The sequence below is a fragment of the Apodemus sylvaticus genome, chromosome 1, assembly GCF_947179515.1.
Source record: "Apodemus sylvaticus chromosome 1, mApoSyl1.1, whole genome shotgun sequence".
In the NCBI taxonomy this organism is placed as follows: Eukaryota; Metazoa; Chordata; class Mammalia; order Rodentia; family Muridae; genus Apodemus; species Apodemus sylvaticus.
Genome location: NC_067472.1, coordinates 125,594,025 through 125,612,009, shown reverse-complemented (window position 1 = coordinate 125,612,009; position 17,985 = coordinate 125,594,025). Strand labels below are relative to the sequence as shown.

Genomic DNA, 17,985 nt, shown 5'->3' with positions numbered 1-17,985 from the left:
ACAATGACTGCTGTAAATGTTCAGGAACTGAAGCCAATATGTTCTTCTGTGCAGGCCAAAGGAAAGAAACCTCTATTTGTACAGTTGATCTTGGAAAATATATGGAGTTTGTATGACGCGGTCTTGAAAAAGTAAGACTTTTGTAAAATTGTTTCTCTTTGGGCAGGGTCATCTGCCCATTTCCCAGTCTGATGAGTCTCTTAGATAGCTGAGCTTCACCAGGACAGTGAACAGAGCTTAGAGCTTCCAGATGAGGTGGTTGTAGGGCTTGGAACAATTTAGAAGAGCATGTGCAGATCTAGTAAGGGAGGAGGAGGGACTGGGGCAGCAGTGTGCTGGGGCCTGCAGGGCTGATGAGAGCCGAGGCTGCAGAGAAGCGCTGGGCCTTGGTGTGTGTGCAGAGTTTAAAGACGTAGGACTCATGGTGGAAGAGAGCAGGCTGGGAACTTGGGCAAAACTTGCCTGGTACAGTTGAAAAGAAAGCTAGCTTTGTAAGTTTATCATCCTAGCGGTAGAATGAGAACATTAGCATTTATCTGTAAGGCCGCCCTGGCAGACATAGCTTGTCAGCAAACGCCACCCGGCACTCTGTACAAGGCTCTGAAGGGGTGTTGCAGTAGAGCTTGGGGAGCCCCTGCTTGTCAGGGTCTCTGCGTGTATTTTCTAGCCTCTTCTGAAAAAGCAACGTGCAAAGAAAAAAAAGGTGTCAAATGAAATTGAGCTAATTATTTATGCCTTCTCTCTCTGGTCTTTCCCTTAGGGACAAAGAAAAAATTGATAAAATTGTGACTTCTTTAGGATTAAAAATTGGAGCCCGGGAGGCACGACATTCAGACCCTAAAGTCCACATCAATGCCATTTGCAGCCAGTGGCTCCCCATATCCCACGCTGTCCTCGGTATCCTTTACGTTAGTGGTTTTTAATTAGATGGAGTTTATAAAATAAGAGAAAAATAGTATTTTATTGGCAACCAAATAACTCTCTAGAAATAACCCATTCTGATCCAATGTAAGTCTTTTCTGTTTACTCAGTATTCTACCTTGAAGCAGTACTAAATAATTAGAAAACTTAATGTACTGATATTGATTAATATTAATTCTAGGAAGTATTCCTCTTAAAACATTATTTGTTCTCTAAAATAAAAATAGAATAATAAGAATGAAACTTTTCACCGGTACTTTTGAAAGTAGATTTCTAGTCATTGGACATTCTGGAAGCAGGTACAAATTTTGAGTCATGAGTCAGAAAGCTGAGGTGTCCTACAGCCTGGTTATTTCTGTATAAATGTGTCCGATTGTCTCGTAATTCTGCACTGAAAGTATAGCATCCTTAACGCCAGGCCTTAGCTATGGTGTGTCACAAACTGCCCAGTCCCCTTGACATGACATCTGAGCGAGTGGAGAAACTGCTGTGCACTGGATCACAGACATTTGAGTCTCTCCCACTGGAAACCCAAGCCCTGAAAGCAGGTGAGGGAAGATGGGCACATTGCAGTGTCCTACACTAATGACTTATTTTGCTGAATGTTAATTTACAGAAAGGCCGGCTGGTCACATTGATTTCCACAAATAGCCACTTTTAGCTCTGACAGTGTGAGCAGCTTTTGTTCTGCTCCCAAAAGTTTCCCTTTCGGTAGAGCATATTGCTAAGCCCTCTGGGTGTCGGCCACTGACACAGACTCCTTCCTTCATGCTCTTCTGATCTCAGTCTAGGCCTCCATTTTACTCCATCTTCCTAAGTAGCCACGTATGTGTCCCTGCACCATGAAGTCACTGCATGACTGTATGTCTCCTCAGGACTGGAAGAGTGGGTCCTAGGATCTACAAATGCTTACGAGCTGCTGGCACACATCCCTCATCTGAGGCACACTAGCACTCCGGGTTCTGTGGGCACTGTGTGGTTTATCTTCCTGTGTTCACTGTCTCCAGGTCTTCTCATTATATGAAATGTGTACTCTACAGCCCCGACCCACAGACCTCTCTAGCTGGGCCTACGTGGACTCTGTTACCCTGCTGGCCCGTTTCCCACCCTCCGCTGACAGGCTGTGTCGCTGGCATTTGACATAGCTGATTACGTCTTCCTTCTTGGAACCTGGGCTTCCCTGACTTCCAGGTGCTGCATTTCCTACGACACTTTGTCCCTGGCTTTTCGACCTTGTATATCACACACAAGATCCCATCTGTACACCTCCTTTTTTATCTGTCATCACTCTTGGTGCAGAAGCTCACCTTACCTTCTGAACAACAGCTATGTGCTGTAGTTTCCCCATCTGTATCTGCATGCACAGGTGCCTTGTGAACTCCAGACTCACAACTTTCCCAGCTTACCCACCATTGCCTCTGCTCTGTCCAGCCTCCAACACTGCTTCTCCTAATTACTCTGTTGTAATTAGAACTGTGTCCACCCTTTCATCTACTGAATTCCAAGACCCTGGAGCCATCTGTGGTTCTTACTGACTTCACACCCCTTCACTCTATTGGCAAATACCGCAGAGTCTTCCTTTAACATGTGTCCAGAACCCAGCTACTGCTCAGCAGTTCCACCTGCTTCTCCAGGCCAAGCATCCGTTGCCTCTTGCCAGCTTGCTTGCTGTGTTCTTTAGCTGTAGTCAGAGTGATGAGATTAACATACTCAAAATTCTTCAGTTCTTGCTTTCTGTAATTTTCTCGTTTGATTTTTGTTGTTGTTATTGTTTTGAGATGGGCTTTTTCTGTGTCATGGAACTCACTCTGTAGATCAGACTGACATCAAACTCAGAGAACTTCCTGCTTCTGCCTCTCTAGTGCTAGGATTAAAGGTGTGCACCACCAACCACCCTGCTTGTTTGATTTTTTTTTTTTAATGTTGAATTCTGTGTAGAAGTTATTTTGATTTGAAATAATATGTTTTCTAAAAACTGATAACCAGTGATTTTATGCCTCTGTTATAGATTATGAAAAAGATTAGAACTCTAAGGTAGTGGAATATGTTGATATAAAATTGTGTTAAAGTTTATATACTTAGAGAATTGACTTTTTTATAGTACTGAATCTTTATTTCTGAGTTTTGTTACTATCCTGACACATTGTTTTTTAAATTTTAGCATCATCATCATCATTTGCATATGAATGTGTTTGTCTGGGTGCATGTCAGTATACTGCGTGCTTGCCTGATGCCTGATGTCAGAAGTGGGAGGCTAGAGTTACAGATGGTTTGAGTTGATATGTGGGTGCTGGGAATTAAACTTGGGTTCTCTGGCAGAGTAGTCAGTGCTCTTAACGGCTGAACCATCCCTGATGACAAATTATTTTTGTCTATTTTATACATTAACTTGCCATTATACAGGATAGGAAAAGACTTATGGCACTCTGTGACTGAGGTTTGACCCTGGCAGCAGTACTTTACTCTTGAGTACAGAGGAGCCATGGCTTGGGTTGGCTGTGGGTAGCCGAGCCCTGTCAGCAGCTGTGGTCTGGGAAGAGCCTCCCAGTTCCCGCCCTTCAGCTCAGCTTCCCTATCTGTCTTCCAGCTCTCCCTCGCTCGCTCACTCTCTGTTTACTGTCTGTTCCTTGCAAACCCCAAAGGGGAATGTTTATCACAGCTGTAAACAGTTACATGTTTAGATTATGCTATACTGTAAATGTAGTTGCTGTTCACAGAAGTCTAGGTTTTTAATTATGAGAAGAGCAGTGACATTTTGCTTCCTATTTATCCAGCTTTTATGAAATGTGGAAGTGAGGATACTGCTCCAGTTATTATCTTTGTTTCCAAAATGTTTGCAGTTGATGTGAAAGCCTTGCCTCAGAATAAGCCAAGGTAAGAAGAAGAGGGAGGTTGGGCGGGGCTAGGGGAAAGGCTTACTGTCGGCTGCCTGGTGGGCATACAGCTGGGGTGTGGGTGGGAGGGCACAGATTTTGCCACTCGTCCTCACATCTGCCTTGGAATTGAGCACTTCCTGGGCTTCCTTAGAATCTGTTTATCATCTGGTCTTTTATGTCTGTAGAAAGCTGTTGAGACTAACTCTTGAATATTGACTTGAGCTGATAGAAATGTATAGACTAGTAACTGCAGCAGTAATGACAGTGGCCCTTTCACTAAATATGGCAGGAATGGTGTGGTCTAAACCAGCCCTGCCTCTAGGTATGTCTGCCTCAGTGGAGACTGCATGTCTGATCATCAGTTCTCTGTACTTCGTGTGTCTGCAGAGGTTGTGGAGAGGATTTATGAAAGTTCAGAGAACCTATCTACTCTCCATTGTCCCCTCTCCGTGTGTTCTTCTCCTTCCCAAGGTGCCTGCCTCCCCTTCTAGTTAGACTTTGGGTTCAGATGAGGCAGGTGGTTCAAGAGGACACTAAAACACATTACTGAGGAATGAGGAAAAGAGTTATGAATTACATGGGCAGACAGAGGGGAAACAGTATGGCAGTGCTTTGAGCAGAGTTCAGGCCCCAGGACCAGAGAAGAAAGTGTGCCTCTGGGAAGTTCACAGCAGGGCTCAAGGTCATCCTCTTCCTAGGCAGGAGGCTGGGGAGAGGGTGGGAAGAGGTGATAGAGCAACGCTTGGACACAGATTCGCTTCCCAGCTGAGACATGCTGACATTAGCAAGTAGCTAGCAAAGGAAGGATGTCCAGGAGAGGAGGCTTGGGCAGAGGCAGAGGCTGGATTCCAACACACTTTCTTAGAGGTCTGGTCATTTCTAGAAAGCACTGAAGTAACTAACTTCTGAACTGATTCCCCTGAAAGAGATTCTCCTGCTCTGAAGTGATCTTCTCAAAACCTTTTTAAATGTTTCCTTTTTACATTTGTTTGTTTGTATTTGTTTATTTTGTGGGGGTCAGAGGACAATGTATGGGAGCCTTCCTTTGTATACCACTGGAGTCCTGGTGATGGAACCTAGGTTTCAACTCAGGCTTGGGGGTAAGAACCTTACGCATTGGGTCATCTTTCTAGCCTTCAGAATAACCTTTCCAAAGACTTCGCTCTGACCATTAGGCCTCCTGCCCTGTTATTGATTCTCAACACCTAGTTTTTCCTAAAAAATGAAGTGTACTGTTGGAGTTCAGTGGTACTTTTCATTATCATATTTAATGTATATTTGTGTTTATTGCTTTTTATACCTGAATAGGGTTTTTCTTTTATATGGTGTGATTAACGGAGTATGGAGATTAATGAAGAAAGCATGGTTGAATTTGGGGATCACTGTGGGATGAGTCTATCCAGTCATAAGCATCCAGCCATGGGCTTCAGTGGATTACTCTTTTTCTCTGATACTTGCGCTATTTCATCCACAAAGTCATGGCCTTCCTGCTGTGCCTTGTCTAGAGGGCCTTCTTTTTCCTTTCCAATAAAACTCTGCTTATTCTTTAAGAGAAACATTGTATACATGGTTTGGGGGTTTTTTGGTTTAGTTTGGTTTTTTGGTTTAGCTTTCTCACAGTGATTTGAATGTAAGACTCTTCCAGCATTGCTGCTCTGAAGAGAAATGAAAGAGTGAGTGAGTAAACAACTGTGGGTGAGGGATGAGAGACCCCTGTGGAGGGAGAGTGCGGGCAGCAAGGGCAAAGGAGGAAGTTGGGAAGCAGGAGGCGAGCGAGCGAGGAAAGAGCTGAAATGGATGTGTGGCCCTTGCAGGCGGCACATCAGTGCTCCGTACAGGGCAGCTTTCAGATGTCCTGGCAGATGCATGTGTAGCACTAGAGACTGCTAGTTGAAGAACACTCCCCAGGCCTCAAATACTTACTACTTAAAATTCCTCTGTGACTCACCCTTCATCTCTTTGTATTGATAATAATGGTAACTCTTCCTGTGCTACTTTGTTTTGTCTCCTGAGTAGTTTTCTTTAATAGTCTTCATATATTCATGTGTTTTGGTGGAGCTTTCAGTTCTCTGTAAAATCATTTTACTGATGTACTTTGTCTTCTCACTCCATTTTAATACTGATTTTATACCATACAGTGTTTTCAGATATTCCCGAGTTAAGTCACCATCCCTACCTCATTCTTTTCTATCTTGTGGCTGAGGTTTTTCATATATGTTGTACTGTCTTTGAATGAAGACATCTGCCATTGGGGTGTGATGTGATCTCATTCTCATCTCTGCTATAGTAGATGTACTAAGCCAGGGCCAGCAGAATATCCTTTTCCTTTGGTGTAGATTGGCATACACTAAGTAATGATAGATGGTGAGGAGAAAATGGAGAAAGCCATGCCAGGCACCTGCTGGGTGCTGGGTACTTGGCCTCCTTTCCCAGCTCTCTCCCTTGGTTGTAGATGATGTCTCTGTGTTCTCCGTGGGACTGTGTCAGGGATTTCTCTTCTGTTCTGCTGATCTGTCCCTTTAACTGAGGCACAGACCTAGAAAACCATGTCAGAGGTCAAGCTTTAACTCCACCACCAGGGAACTAGCAATCGGTTTCTGTTCATTAAGCTCTTAGGATCTTCCTGCAATACCACTGAGTATGCCACTCAGGTCCAACTGCAGCTCTTGGTTCAGTTTGACTTGTGAGGAAATTGTAGAGCCTTAGGGGGAAAACAGTCACATTGCCTGTTGTGTTTTATAAAAAATAAAGAGAGGAGGAGTATGTTTGATGGAGGTGCAGTAAGGTGCGGGGGAGGGGCACCTCTGCAGCCTATGCTGAAGCATCCCTTCCCCCTGAGGGACCAGCCATGTGACTGTATAGTATAGAATAGTTTATTCAGGGCATGGGGAGGAGAGTTGAGAGGGTAGTAGAGGCAGAGAGAGACAGAGAGAGGGAGAGAGTAGAGAAGTTGAGGCCAGCCATGAGCACGTGGAGAGAGAAGGAGGAAGGGAATGGGGGGAGAGAGGGAGCGGGAGGAAGAAGACAGACTAGAGTCAGAAGGCTAGAGAGAGAGGAGAGGCCGAGGAGCCCCTTTATAGTGAGTCAGGCATACCTGGCTAATGCCAGGTAACTATGGGACAGAGTCTAGACAAAATGCTAACATAGCCAAAGGAATTGCACAAGAGTTTGAATGCAGTTGTCTGGCTTAAAAGCCTGTCTTCCACAGCACTCAGTAGACCTGGCTAACTCTAAGTAGGCAGCACTCGCCAGCCTTTGTCCTTTGTATAGTCTGTGCCTTTGCTTTTGCTGTTCTGAATGGTAGTTCATTAGAAATTGGGGGTTTCCAGGAAGACCTGCCCTGCTGTCCCTGGTTTGTTTTTTGTTTTTTTGTTTTTTGTTTTTGTTTTTTTTTTTTTTTGTGACTCTTGAAGGGGGCTTAAAAAGAGAAAGGGGGTGGTTTAGAGAATGTGGCATGGCCGTGTGGGGGAAAGGCGTGCTTAGGCGGGCCCCTGCCCAGGCACCTCTTCCCCCTGAGGACCACACGCACACAGACATGGTATAGAATAGAGTTTATTCAGGGCAGAGGATGGGAGTTAGAGAGGCAGAGAGAGAAGAGAGTAGAGAAGTCGAGGCCAGTCATGACCACGTGAAGAGGAGTGAGGGGAGGAGAGCCCAAGAGGGCCTGAGAGGTGGGAGTGTGATGGGAGAGAGAGAGGAGGGGCAAGTAGCCCCTTTTATAGTGGGCCAGGTCTATGAGGTGGGGCATCCTTGGCTGCTGCCAGGTAAGTGTGGGGTGGAGCTTAGACAGAATACCAACACCTCTTTGTCTTCCTTGAGAACCAGCTTTTAGTAGTTGGATACCACATCAGACAGATAGCTACCTCTTTTCTCTTGGGCCACCTGCTCTCTGTTATCTGTGTTACCTTGTAACATGCTTGTCATCTGTCCTGACTGCAGCAAGTTTCTCTGCCAGCTTATTTCTCCCACCAGTGTCAGAGGCCAGAGCGTGGCAGTTGTGCCTGGCAGCCTGAGGCCAGGTGGACTGCCTTTGCTGTATCTTTTCCTTTCTCATCCATGTGCCAACATAGCATTCATCTCCAGTCAACATTCTCTCCTCTGGTCCCTCGTGCTGGTGGCGCCCACCCTGGGTTCAGGAGATGGTTGGCTATCTGTAACCAAGCTAACTCACCACCCACAGCTACTTCCACCCACAGGGCTCTATTTCATGCAAACAATTCCTCTTTGTTCTGAGTAAATACTGGATGTCTAACAGACACTTGAATGACTCCTGTGGATTTCCCTTTGCCTGCCTTGTTCCCTCTCCTATCATCCCAGTGCCTGTACCAGGGCAGGGCACTGGTAGGTATTAATCAGTGGATAACTAAATATCAGGCTTTGATTCATTTTATACTAACTGATCACTATAAATGCTCATTATTTTTATCTGGTTTACATTTACTTATTTACTTACTTAGTCTAGAAAAAAATCTTATATCCCAGGTGTCCTAGTTTCCTCTCTTGCTGTGATAAGCACTATGACCAAGCAACTGCAGGAAGAGAGAATTATTTGGCTTATATATCTGTGCCACAGTTCATTATAGAAGGACTCAGGGCCTGGACTCACAGCAGGAACCTGGAGGCAGAAATTGAAGCGGAACCCATGGTGGACCTCTGCTTACTGGCTTGTTCCTCGTGGCTTGCTTTAGCCTTTCTTATACAACCCAAGGCCACCTGCCCAGAGGTGGCACTGTCAACAGTGAGCTGGGACCTTCACTCAGTTACAATCAAGAAGGTATTCCAGAGACTTGCCTACAGGCATTTTCCTTAATTGGGGTTTTCTCTTCACAGATGACCCTGGCTTGTATTAAGTTAGCCAAAACAAACAAACAACAACCCCCTAGCCTCAAACTGGCAGTCCTCAATGTTGGGGTTTTGTCTAAGCTCCACCCCACACCTACCTGGCAATAGCCAGGTATGCCCCGCCCCAGAGATCTGGCCCACTATAAGAGGGGCTACTTGCTCCTCCTCTCTCTCTTTGCTCTCCGCTCTCCCACACTCTCTCACCTCTCTGCCCCTGGGGCTCTTCCCCCCTCCACGTGGTCATGGCCGGCCTCCACTGTCTCTATTCTCTCTCTCTCTCTCTCTCTCTCTCTCTCTCTCTCTCTCTCTCTCTCTCTCTCTTTCACTTTCTCTCTCTCTCTCTCTACCTCTCTCTACCACTAACTCCCATCCCCTACTCTGAATAAACTCTATTCTATACCATGCCTGTGTGTGTGTGGTCCCTCAGGGGCAGAGGTGCCCAGGCAAGGGCCCGCCTGGACACCTTCCCCCACGCCGCCTAGCCACACTCACCTAAACCCTATACTCCCCCCTTTTAAGCCCTTTCATCCTGGTACTTTAAGTCCTTCACTTGGTGCCTGCCTCAAGAATATGGGTGTATACTACCAATATTAACATAAATGGTTAGTCTGTGCTATGTCATGAATTGGGCTTTAGGATTTAATAAAGTTATACATATTTTTTAACCAAAGCTAAAATTGAATTTCTTTTTCTTAACATAGTGATTTTTAATTGTTACTGACTGAAAGATGGTGACTGTGGAGTTTGTACCCAACAAATTACATTCGAATTATGGCTCATGTAGTATCCATTTAATGCTGAGTCAACTTTCTCAAGCTTCCTAGGCCTCTGTTTTCCTGTGTGTGAAGTGGTGGTGTGCAGTGTGCTTCCTTTAACTGCTGTGATGGTTGTGTGCTGTAGTCCATGTGCAGTGGTAAGCATGGGGACAGACCAGTGACGAGCCCATTAGGGAGAGCAGACTCTCCAGACTCCTGTGTTATTTCCTTCCCTGTACTCTAAAGTGTGCATCCACCTTGGTTTTATTTTAAAGACAGGTTGTCTCACTGATCTGGAGCTCTGCAAGTAGGCTAGGCTGGGTCCTGTCTTCCATTTCCCTGGCATTGGGATTACACATGCTCACTGCTAACCACGGAGTTTACACTTGGGCATTCTTTTAGCAAAAGACTGAATCAAATAAACTTGCAGTGCAAGTATGTAACTTGGGACAGAAGAGCAGGACTGGGAGGTATGGCTGCTGCTGATGCCAAAGAAAGAGGCAGGAAGTGGACAGATCAGACCCTGCTGCGGGCAGAGGGCAGAACAGCAGCTGTCGCTTGCCATTGTGAGGAAGCAGGGTGCATCCTGTCTTCACAGGCCTTTAGAGGTTCCCATGAAGAGGAGCCATTTCCTGCAGGGATGGTCAGTCTCCCTCCAGTGCTCCGAGGCCTCTTGCTTTGACTGCCTGTAGTGAGCTGGGTGTGACTGAGAGGCCCAGAGCTTGCTGGGGAAGATAGACAGCGCTGGCAGCTACCTGAAGAGCACAGCAGGGAACCGTCCGAGTTAGGGCATCATTTGCTCCAGGAGCATGTGGCTCCTTAGAGGACAGAGGGGTGGTGCCTGTGCCCAGTTCCTGTCTCTGTGCACAGTGCTAGCTCTGTAGCCTCTGGTGCTCAAGGAGCAGGAGGAAGGAGGCAAGGCAGTGTGGGAGATGAGACCGAGGTTGCCTTCACAGTATGGTTTGCAGAGTGAAATAGAAACTGTAATGTCAAAGGCGAGAGGCAGCATGGGAGGAGGCAGTGCTGAGACCAGACAGTGTAGTACAACTCTGCTCCTGTAGCTCAGGCTCATGCTTGAGAGTTATCCCAGCAGTCAGCATGTTCAGCCCCAATGCAGTGGTGAATATGCAGGACTGGCACCACTCTGTATCGGGGGTGTTCATGTGAAGGCCTGCTCTAAAGGGAGACTACTCCTGGGGACCCTTCACTTGCCTGGTGTCTTCCTTCCAAACCCAGATTCCTAACCAGATGCTTACTCTCTGTCTTACCTTTCATAAAGCTCATTTCAGAATCAAAGCTCTATATACCTTCTCTTTATTCAATACAAATGACAGTCACTTTTCACGAAAGGAAAAAATATTATTTCATTATTACTAATGGCCTCTCCTACTCAGGCTGCTCCCTGGCAAACACTCATCTACTTCCACATGGCCCTTACTGTTTGAGTATCTCCTATGTCTAACAGTGGGTGCCCATTCTTACTTGACCTTTTAGTGATGCTGAGTTGGGAGTTCTCAGCCCGACATTGCAGCTTTCCTTGTGAATGCTCCATGAAGACATACTTTTGAACTAAAAAGAAAACCTCATTTCGTAGTGACCGTTTGCATACTTTCCAGGGTGCTTTGAGCCTTGGTGCCTGTTAGCCATTCTTTTCTTTCTCCTTGTTGACCTCTACCAGAAGAAACACTGACTCTGTGGAAGGTTTTATGTAACTGCACTTGGTGATGCTTAGGGCTATGGGCACTTGTGCACCAGTTCTTAAGCTCCAAGCCATTGGGAAGGAAGCAGGCCAGAGAGACGACTTCTTACACTACAGCTTTTGCTGAAGAGAACTTGGAGACACCTCAGAGGGGTACTTGGTACTGCTCACTTCTGTAGCCATATAAGCACTTGTTTTCAAAAGAGAGCTGAGAGGTATTTGGTGCCTCCACATCTTAACATATTGGTGACATCCTGTAGGCCTCTCACTCAAGAAGAAATGGCCCAGAGACGTGAACGGGCAAGACAGAGGCACGCAGAGAAGCTTGCAGCAGCACAGGGGCAAACACCCCAGGAAGCCACGCAGGATGGAGGTGTCCTTGAAACAAGTCCCCAGGAAGATGAGCCAAGAGGCACAGCAGTCCTAAAAGGTCTTGGTGAAAAGTATTTGACATTTTTCCATAACTTGGTACCTTGTCCCTTATATTTTAACTTTGTCTTTTTTTTTAATCAATATTGTTTCTATTCTCAGACCAAATACTCATGTTCACTATTTCTTCCATAGGAATAGTTAGTTGGTTGAAGTGAGCATTCCTGGCACTGAATATCTCTTTGATCCTGGCAGGTGATAAACCAGATGTGGCAAGTGCTTCCCGGGAAGAAGGCAGCCAGGAAGCCTTCATTGCGTTTGCTCGTGTGTTCAGTGGTGTAGCTCGAAGAGGAAAGAAAATTTTCGTCTTGGGACCCAAGTACAGCCCTGTTGATTTTTTACAGCGGGTAAGAGTTAGGAGTAAACTGTGTGGGCATTATTTTGAGGATATGGTAACTTTCAGACTACACAGGTGAGGTGGCGAATGGGTTAAGGACACCCCATTTCCTGTGTCACCTGTTGCATCATGGCCTTGTTAACATTTTGTATGCATAAATGGCTCTCTTAATAGCATTTGGGAACCAATAGCAGGTGAACGACTTTTCTGGCCTTTTTTGCTTATCAGGCAAAGTAAGAGTCACGTTGGGCTGGAGGGAAGAAGTAGATATAGATGTTATTCTTATAGTTAATCTTCACAAGTTTACAGAACCAAAATCTCAGTGACTCAGGCAAAAGCTATAGGAAGCAAGCAAGTGATTGTGCAGCCTGCGTTGCCTAGAGTCTGTTCAGCCGCTCTGAGAGCAGATAGACATGCCTGGGCCAGGGCCAAGAGTCCATAGGCCACAGTTATTTGGGATCACAAGACAGAGACATTGGAACTAACCATGAGAAAGACACCAGAGGGCCTCGCAGGACCAGCAAGAAGCAACTCAACAGTGAATGACACGACACTCAGGCCCATAAGCATTGGAGGAGGTTAGCTGTAGGTGACTAGGACAGTGCCTTGTAGATACAGGTAGGGGATGGAGAGCACAGCTGAAGAAAGCTCTCCCTCAGTTCCTACTGTCAGCAGTCCCTTCTCTCCAGTGATGCACGATGGTTAGGCAGGCCTTGCTAGGCTGTGGGACAAAGCACAGTTCTTGGTGTGCATAGACTTGTGATCTGTGAGAGGCTAAAAGTGTTATAACCACCATATCTGTTGGAGCTTAGTAAACAGCTTTTTGCTTGTCATTGAGAGTCACATACTCTCTAAACGGACCCAGTGCTAAGGATTGTTTCGTTAAGCCCTGACTCACCAGGTTACAAATGTTGTGAGCACTCCTGTTCACCTCTGGGTGTCTATCTCTGACACTACAGGTTGGAATCTGTGCTTATGTGTTAGGCATCTAAGCAGGGGATAAAAGTTTGTCAATAGCACAAAAAGACAATGGCCTCATGGAGTCAGAGCCACAGGAATCCTACTCTAATGTACTCGTTAAAAAGGATATGTGAAGACTGGAGAGATGGCTCAGCACTTAAGAGCACCAGCTGCTCTTTCAGAGGTCCTGAGTTCAATTCCCAGCAACCATATGGTGGTTCACAACCATCTGTAATGGGATCTGATGCCTTCTTCTGGTGTGTCTGAAGAGAGCAATGGTGGACTCATATAAAATAAATAAATTTCATTCATAAATACATTTTTAAAAAAAAGGATATGTGAAATAGTTCAGGCTTACTGTGGAAGTTAGCCCTACTTAGATCCTTCCTATGTCCTTTGTGTTGTTTTCTGTTGCTGATGTTGCAGATTATACCATAACCAGCAACTTAGAAGCGTGCAGGTTGTCAGCCCATACTTTCTAACACTTTGGGACTGGGGCTGACTTAGCTGGATGTATGGGATTTTATACTGCTGAAATCAGGGTGTTGATAAGCTGTTCTCTGAAGGATCAGCTAGGGAACAATGTTCTTCCAAGAGTGTGTATGTATTTGTGTGAGCAAAAGTAATAGGAAGCAAGCAGGTACTAGGTGCAGCCTGTATTGTGTTTTGTTTTTAACTTATTTTGAGACAGGGTCTCACTAAGTTACCTAGGATAGCCTTGAGCTCATTCTGTAGCCCAGGCAAACCTTTAGCATGTGATCCTTTTGCCTCAGCTTCCCAAGTACTCCCAAGTCTTCCCACCCCCAAACTCCCACTGTCCACTCCTCCTTATTTTCCTTAAACAAATGGCTATCTTCCCAGGGATATCAGCCAAACATTGCATATGAAGTTGCAGTAGGACTAGACACCTCCCCTCCTAACAAGGCTGGAGGAGGCAGTACTGTAGGAGGAAAAAGGTCCCACAAGTAAGCAAAAGAGACAAGACAGTCCCTGCTTCCACTGTTAGAGGAGTCCCACAAGAACACCAAGCTACACAACTGTAACATACATGCAGAAGGTCCGTCCCATACAGGTTCCTGGTTGTTGGATGTCTCTTGAACGCCTGTGAGCCCAGGTTAGTTGGTTCTGCGGGTTTTTTTGTGATGTCCTTAACCCCTCTGGCTCCTACACTTTCACACCTCTCTTCAGCAGGAGTCCCTGAACTCCAGATAACGTTTGACTGTGGATCTCTGCACCTGTCTCTATGCATTGCTGGATGAAGCCTCTCTGATGACAGTGGACTAGGCACCAATCTATGAGTGTAGCAGTATATTGTTAGGAATCATTTCAGTGACTTTTTTATTGTTGTTGTTGTTTGGTTTTGTTTGTTTGTTTGTTTGTTTGTTTGTTTGTTTTGTCAGTCATGTTCAGTTCTGTCCTAGGTCTCTGGGATAACCAGCCTCAGGATCAATCATTGGTTGGCCACTCACACAATTTCTGCCCCACCTTTACCCCAACACATCTTATAGGCAGGACAAATTGTAGGCCAAAGCTTTGTGGCTGGGCTGGAGGTACCAATCCCTCCACTAGAAGTCTTGCCTGTGTACAGGAGATGGCAGTTCAGGCTCCATATTCCCCTGACAGGGAGTCATAGCTAGTGTCACCCTTGTAGACTCCAGGGAGTTTCCATTGCACTTGGTTTCTAGCTCCTCCCCAAGATGCCCCCAAATTCCAGTTGTCTCCCAGTACTCACTCTCCATCCTCTCCTACCTCATCCTCCTGTTCCTGTCTCCACCTGCTCCAAGTCCACTCACAAAACCTGTTCTAATTCCCCTTCCCAAGGAGAGGACTGTGTCCCTTCTGAGGCCTCCTTGTTACTTAGCCTGGCTGGGTCTGTGGATTGTAGCATGGTTATCCTTTATTTCACAGCAAATATCTACCTATGAGTACGTACAATGTTTGCCTTTCTCACTCAGAATGATTTTTTTTATCTAGTTCTATCCATTTATCTGCAGATTTCATGTTATTTTTTTTAACAGCTGAGTAATACTCCATTGTGTAAATGTACTGTTATTTTTTTTTTTAATCCCTTCTTTGGTTGAGGGGCATCTAGGTTGTTTCTAGTTTCTGGCTATTACTAATAAAACTGCTATGAACCTAGCTGAGCACGCATCCTTATGGTAGAATAGAGTGTCCTTTGGCCATATACCCAGGAATGGTATATGGGTCTTAAGATAAATTGGCTCCAAATTTTTTGGTTAACAACCATATTGATTTCCAAAATGGCTGTATAAGCTTGCACTGCCACAGCAGTGGAATGGTGCTCCCTGCTACATTCTCTCCAGCATGAGCTGTAACTTGTATTTTTCATCTTATTTCTTTGATGGCTAAGAATGTTGAACTTTTCTTTAAGTGATTCCCATCCATTTGAGTTTCTTTTGTTGAGAGTTCTCTGTTTAGATCTGTATCCCATTTTTTATTTAATTGGATTATTTGGGGGTTTTGATAGCTAATTGAGTTCTTTATGTATTTTTAGACATTTGGCATCTGTCAGATATAGGCTTGGTGAAGATCTTTTCCCAATCTGTAGGCTGCCGTTTTGTTCTATCGATAGTATCTTTTGTCTTACAGAAGCTTTTCAGTTCATGAGATCCTGTTTATTAATTGCCTATCTTAGTGCATATGCCATTGATGTTCTGTTGTCTCTTGTGCCGATGCATTCAAGGTTCTTCCCCACTTTCTCTTCTATCAGGCTCAGGGTATATGATTTTATGTTGAGGTCTTCGATCCACTTGAACCTGGGAGTTGTGCAGGTTGATAGATAAGAACCCATTCCCGTTCTACATGCTGACATCCAGTTAGATTAGCAACATTTGTTGAACATGCTTTCTTTTTTTCATTGTATAATTTTGGCTTCTTTGTCAAAAATCAGGTGTTCATAGGTGTGTGAATTTACATCTGCGTTTTTTTATTCCATTCCATTGATCAACCTGTCTATTTTTACGGGCAATTTTTATCACTGTTGGTCTTTAGTGCAGCTTGAGATCAGGATGGTGATAGCTCCAGGGGGTCTTTTATTGTACAGGTTGGTTTTAGCTATTCTGGGTTTTATTTTTCCATAGGAAGTTGAGAATTGTTCTTTCAAGGTCTGTAAAGAATTGTGTTGGAATTTTGATGGGGATTACATTGAATCTGTAGATTGCTTTTTCACTATATTTTTTTTAATTAGATATATTTTTTATTTACATTTCAAATGATTTCCCCTTTTCTAGCCCCCCACTCCCTGAACTTTTTCACTATATTAATCCTACTGCTCCATGAACATGGGAGATCTTTCCAACGTCTCATATCTTCTATTTCTTTCTCCAGGTACTTAACATTCTTGTCATACAGATCTCTACTTGCGTGGTTAGAGTTGAACCAAGGTATTTTATATTATTTGTGACTATTGTGAAAGGTGTTGTTTTCCTAATTTCCTTCTCTGCCCATTTATCATTTGTATATGAGGGCTATTGATTTTTTTAATTAATATTGTATCCACCCACTTTGCTGAAAGTGTTCATCAGCTATAGGAGTTCTCTGGTAGAATTTTTGAGGTCAATGATGTATACCATCTTCTGTGAATAGCAATACTTTGCCTTCTTCTTTTCCAATTTGTAAGACCCCTTTCCAAGACCCCTTGGTCTCCTTTAGTTGTCTTATTACTCTGGCTAGAACGTCAAGTTCTATATTGAATACATATGGAGAAAGTGGACAGCCTTGTCTTGCCCTTGATTTTAGTGGAATTGCTCTTAAGTTTCTCTCCATTTAATATTGGCTATCAGTTTGCTGCATGTTGCCTTGAGGTATGTGCCTTGTGTCCTTCGTTTCTTTAAGACCTTCATCATGAAGGGATGTTGGATTTTGTCAAAGGCTTTTTCAGCATCTGATGAGATGATCATGTGTTAGTTTTCTCTCAGTCTTCAGGTCCTGTATGGTCAGTCATGACAGTGTCTCCTTACAAATGAGTAAATCAAATAGGGGAGCTCATGGATCTCCCGTTTGTGTCTGCGTGTTTGCTCTCTCTCCTCATCCGTGTTCCTAGTATTTCAGCATATGTTCCCTTTCAGATCAACAACATGGCGTGGCTACTTAGCAGGTGCTCGCTTGGCTTTGACATGGCATTTTTAACGGGGTTTTTCATGTGTCTCAAGGCAGTGGCATAGTTCTTACTGAATGCTTTCAGAACTTTATCAGAAGCTCCCAGTAATTTTAAATTATAATGGTAATAATACATGTTGAGATAGAAGCATGGTATCAGCATGAAAACTGGTGTGCGGCATATTGCTCAGACACATTAGCAGTGGACTCTGGACCGGCAAAATGGGAGCTTCCAGGACACAGGAGAATTTCTTAGACTCAAAGCTTATTGGTGGGGATTCAGACACAAATATTTGAGAGATTTTGATATTTCAGAATTTAGTCATCAAATACAACTCGTTTCTTATCATAATCCATTGAAACTAACATTTCAGCTTTGAACATTTGGGAAAGAAGCAAAGGTCACTGCACAGTGTCTTGCTGCTCAGTAAACACTTGAGGGCACTGTAGAGCCTCACCTGCTTCCTCACTTGAGGGCACTGTAGAGCCTTACCTACATCCTCACGGTTTCCACCATTTTTCTCTGGCAGGTTCCACTAGGCTTCTCAACTCCACTAGAGGACCTCCCTCCTGTGCCCCACATGGCGTGCTGTACTCTGGAAAACCTGTACCTTCTGATGGGAAGGGAGCTGGAAGACCTGGAGGAAGTCCCCCCGGGAAACGTGCTGGGTAGGGTGCTGCTGGGTACTCTGCTCACCCCAGCCTTTCAGGCATTCCAACATGGCGTGGGATGTATAGTGACATTTTTAAAGAGAATAACCTGTCCTTTTTCATAGTTATAATTTTTTTCTGGAGTCTTTGACTTAGTATAATTGAGTCACCAGCCTGTGAGTCAGTAACTTGGAGATCTAGTTCAAAGCTGTAGGTGCTGTTTAAGTAAACTGTGACAACCTATCTTAAGTGGGGGTTCCATTTGTTTAGAAGCTAAAAAGAGAATTCTTACTCATATAAAGTCAGTGTAAATGACCAAATGCTTCTTGGTCTACAAGTTTGATTCTAACTTTTGGGAACTATTTTGACATGAATGTCTGTTTAAACTTGTTTCTT

General features: G+C 44.6%; 1 protein-coding gene across 1 annotated transcript in view; it reads left to right on the top strand.

Moving 5' to 3' along the window:
- Nucleotides 1-17,985, top strand: part of Efl1 (elongation factor like GTPase 1) — a 121,171-nt gene that overhangs the window by 32,661 nt on the left and 70,525 nt on the right. The window contains exons 9-15 of the mRNA XM_052159492.1: nucleotides 55-131; nucleotides 761-897; nucleotides 1,347-1,469; nucleotides 3,696-3,795; nucleotides 11,354-11,523; nucleotides 11,718-11,869; nucleotides 17,469-17,607. Of these exons, the coding sequence (XP_052015452.1) occupies nucleotides 55-131; nucleotides 761-897; nucleotides 1,347-1,469; nucleotides 3,696-3,795; nucleotides 11,354-11,523; nucleotides 11,718-11,869; nucleotides 17,469-17,607 (898 nt within the window). The remainder of the gene's footprint in view (nucleotides 1-54; nucleotides 132-760; nucleotides 898-1,346; nucleotides 1,470-3,695; nucleotides 3,796-11,353; nucleotides 11,524-11,717; nucleotides 11,870-17,468; nucleotides 17,608-17,985) is intronic.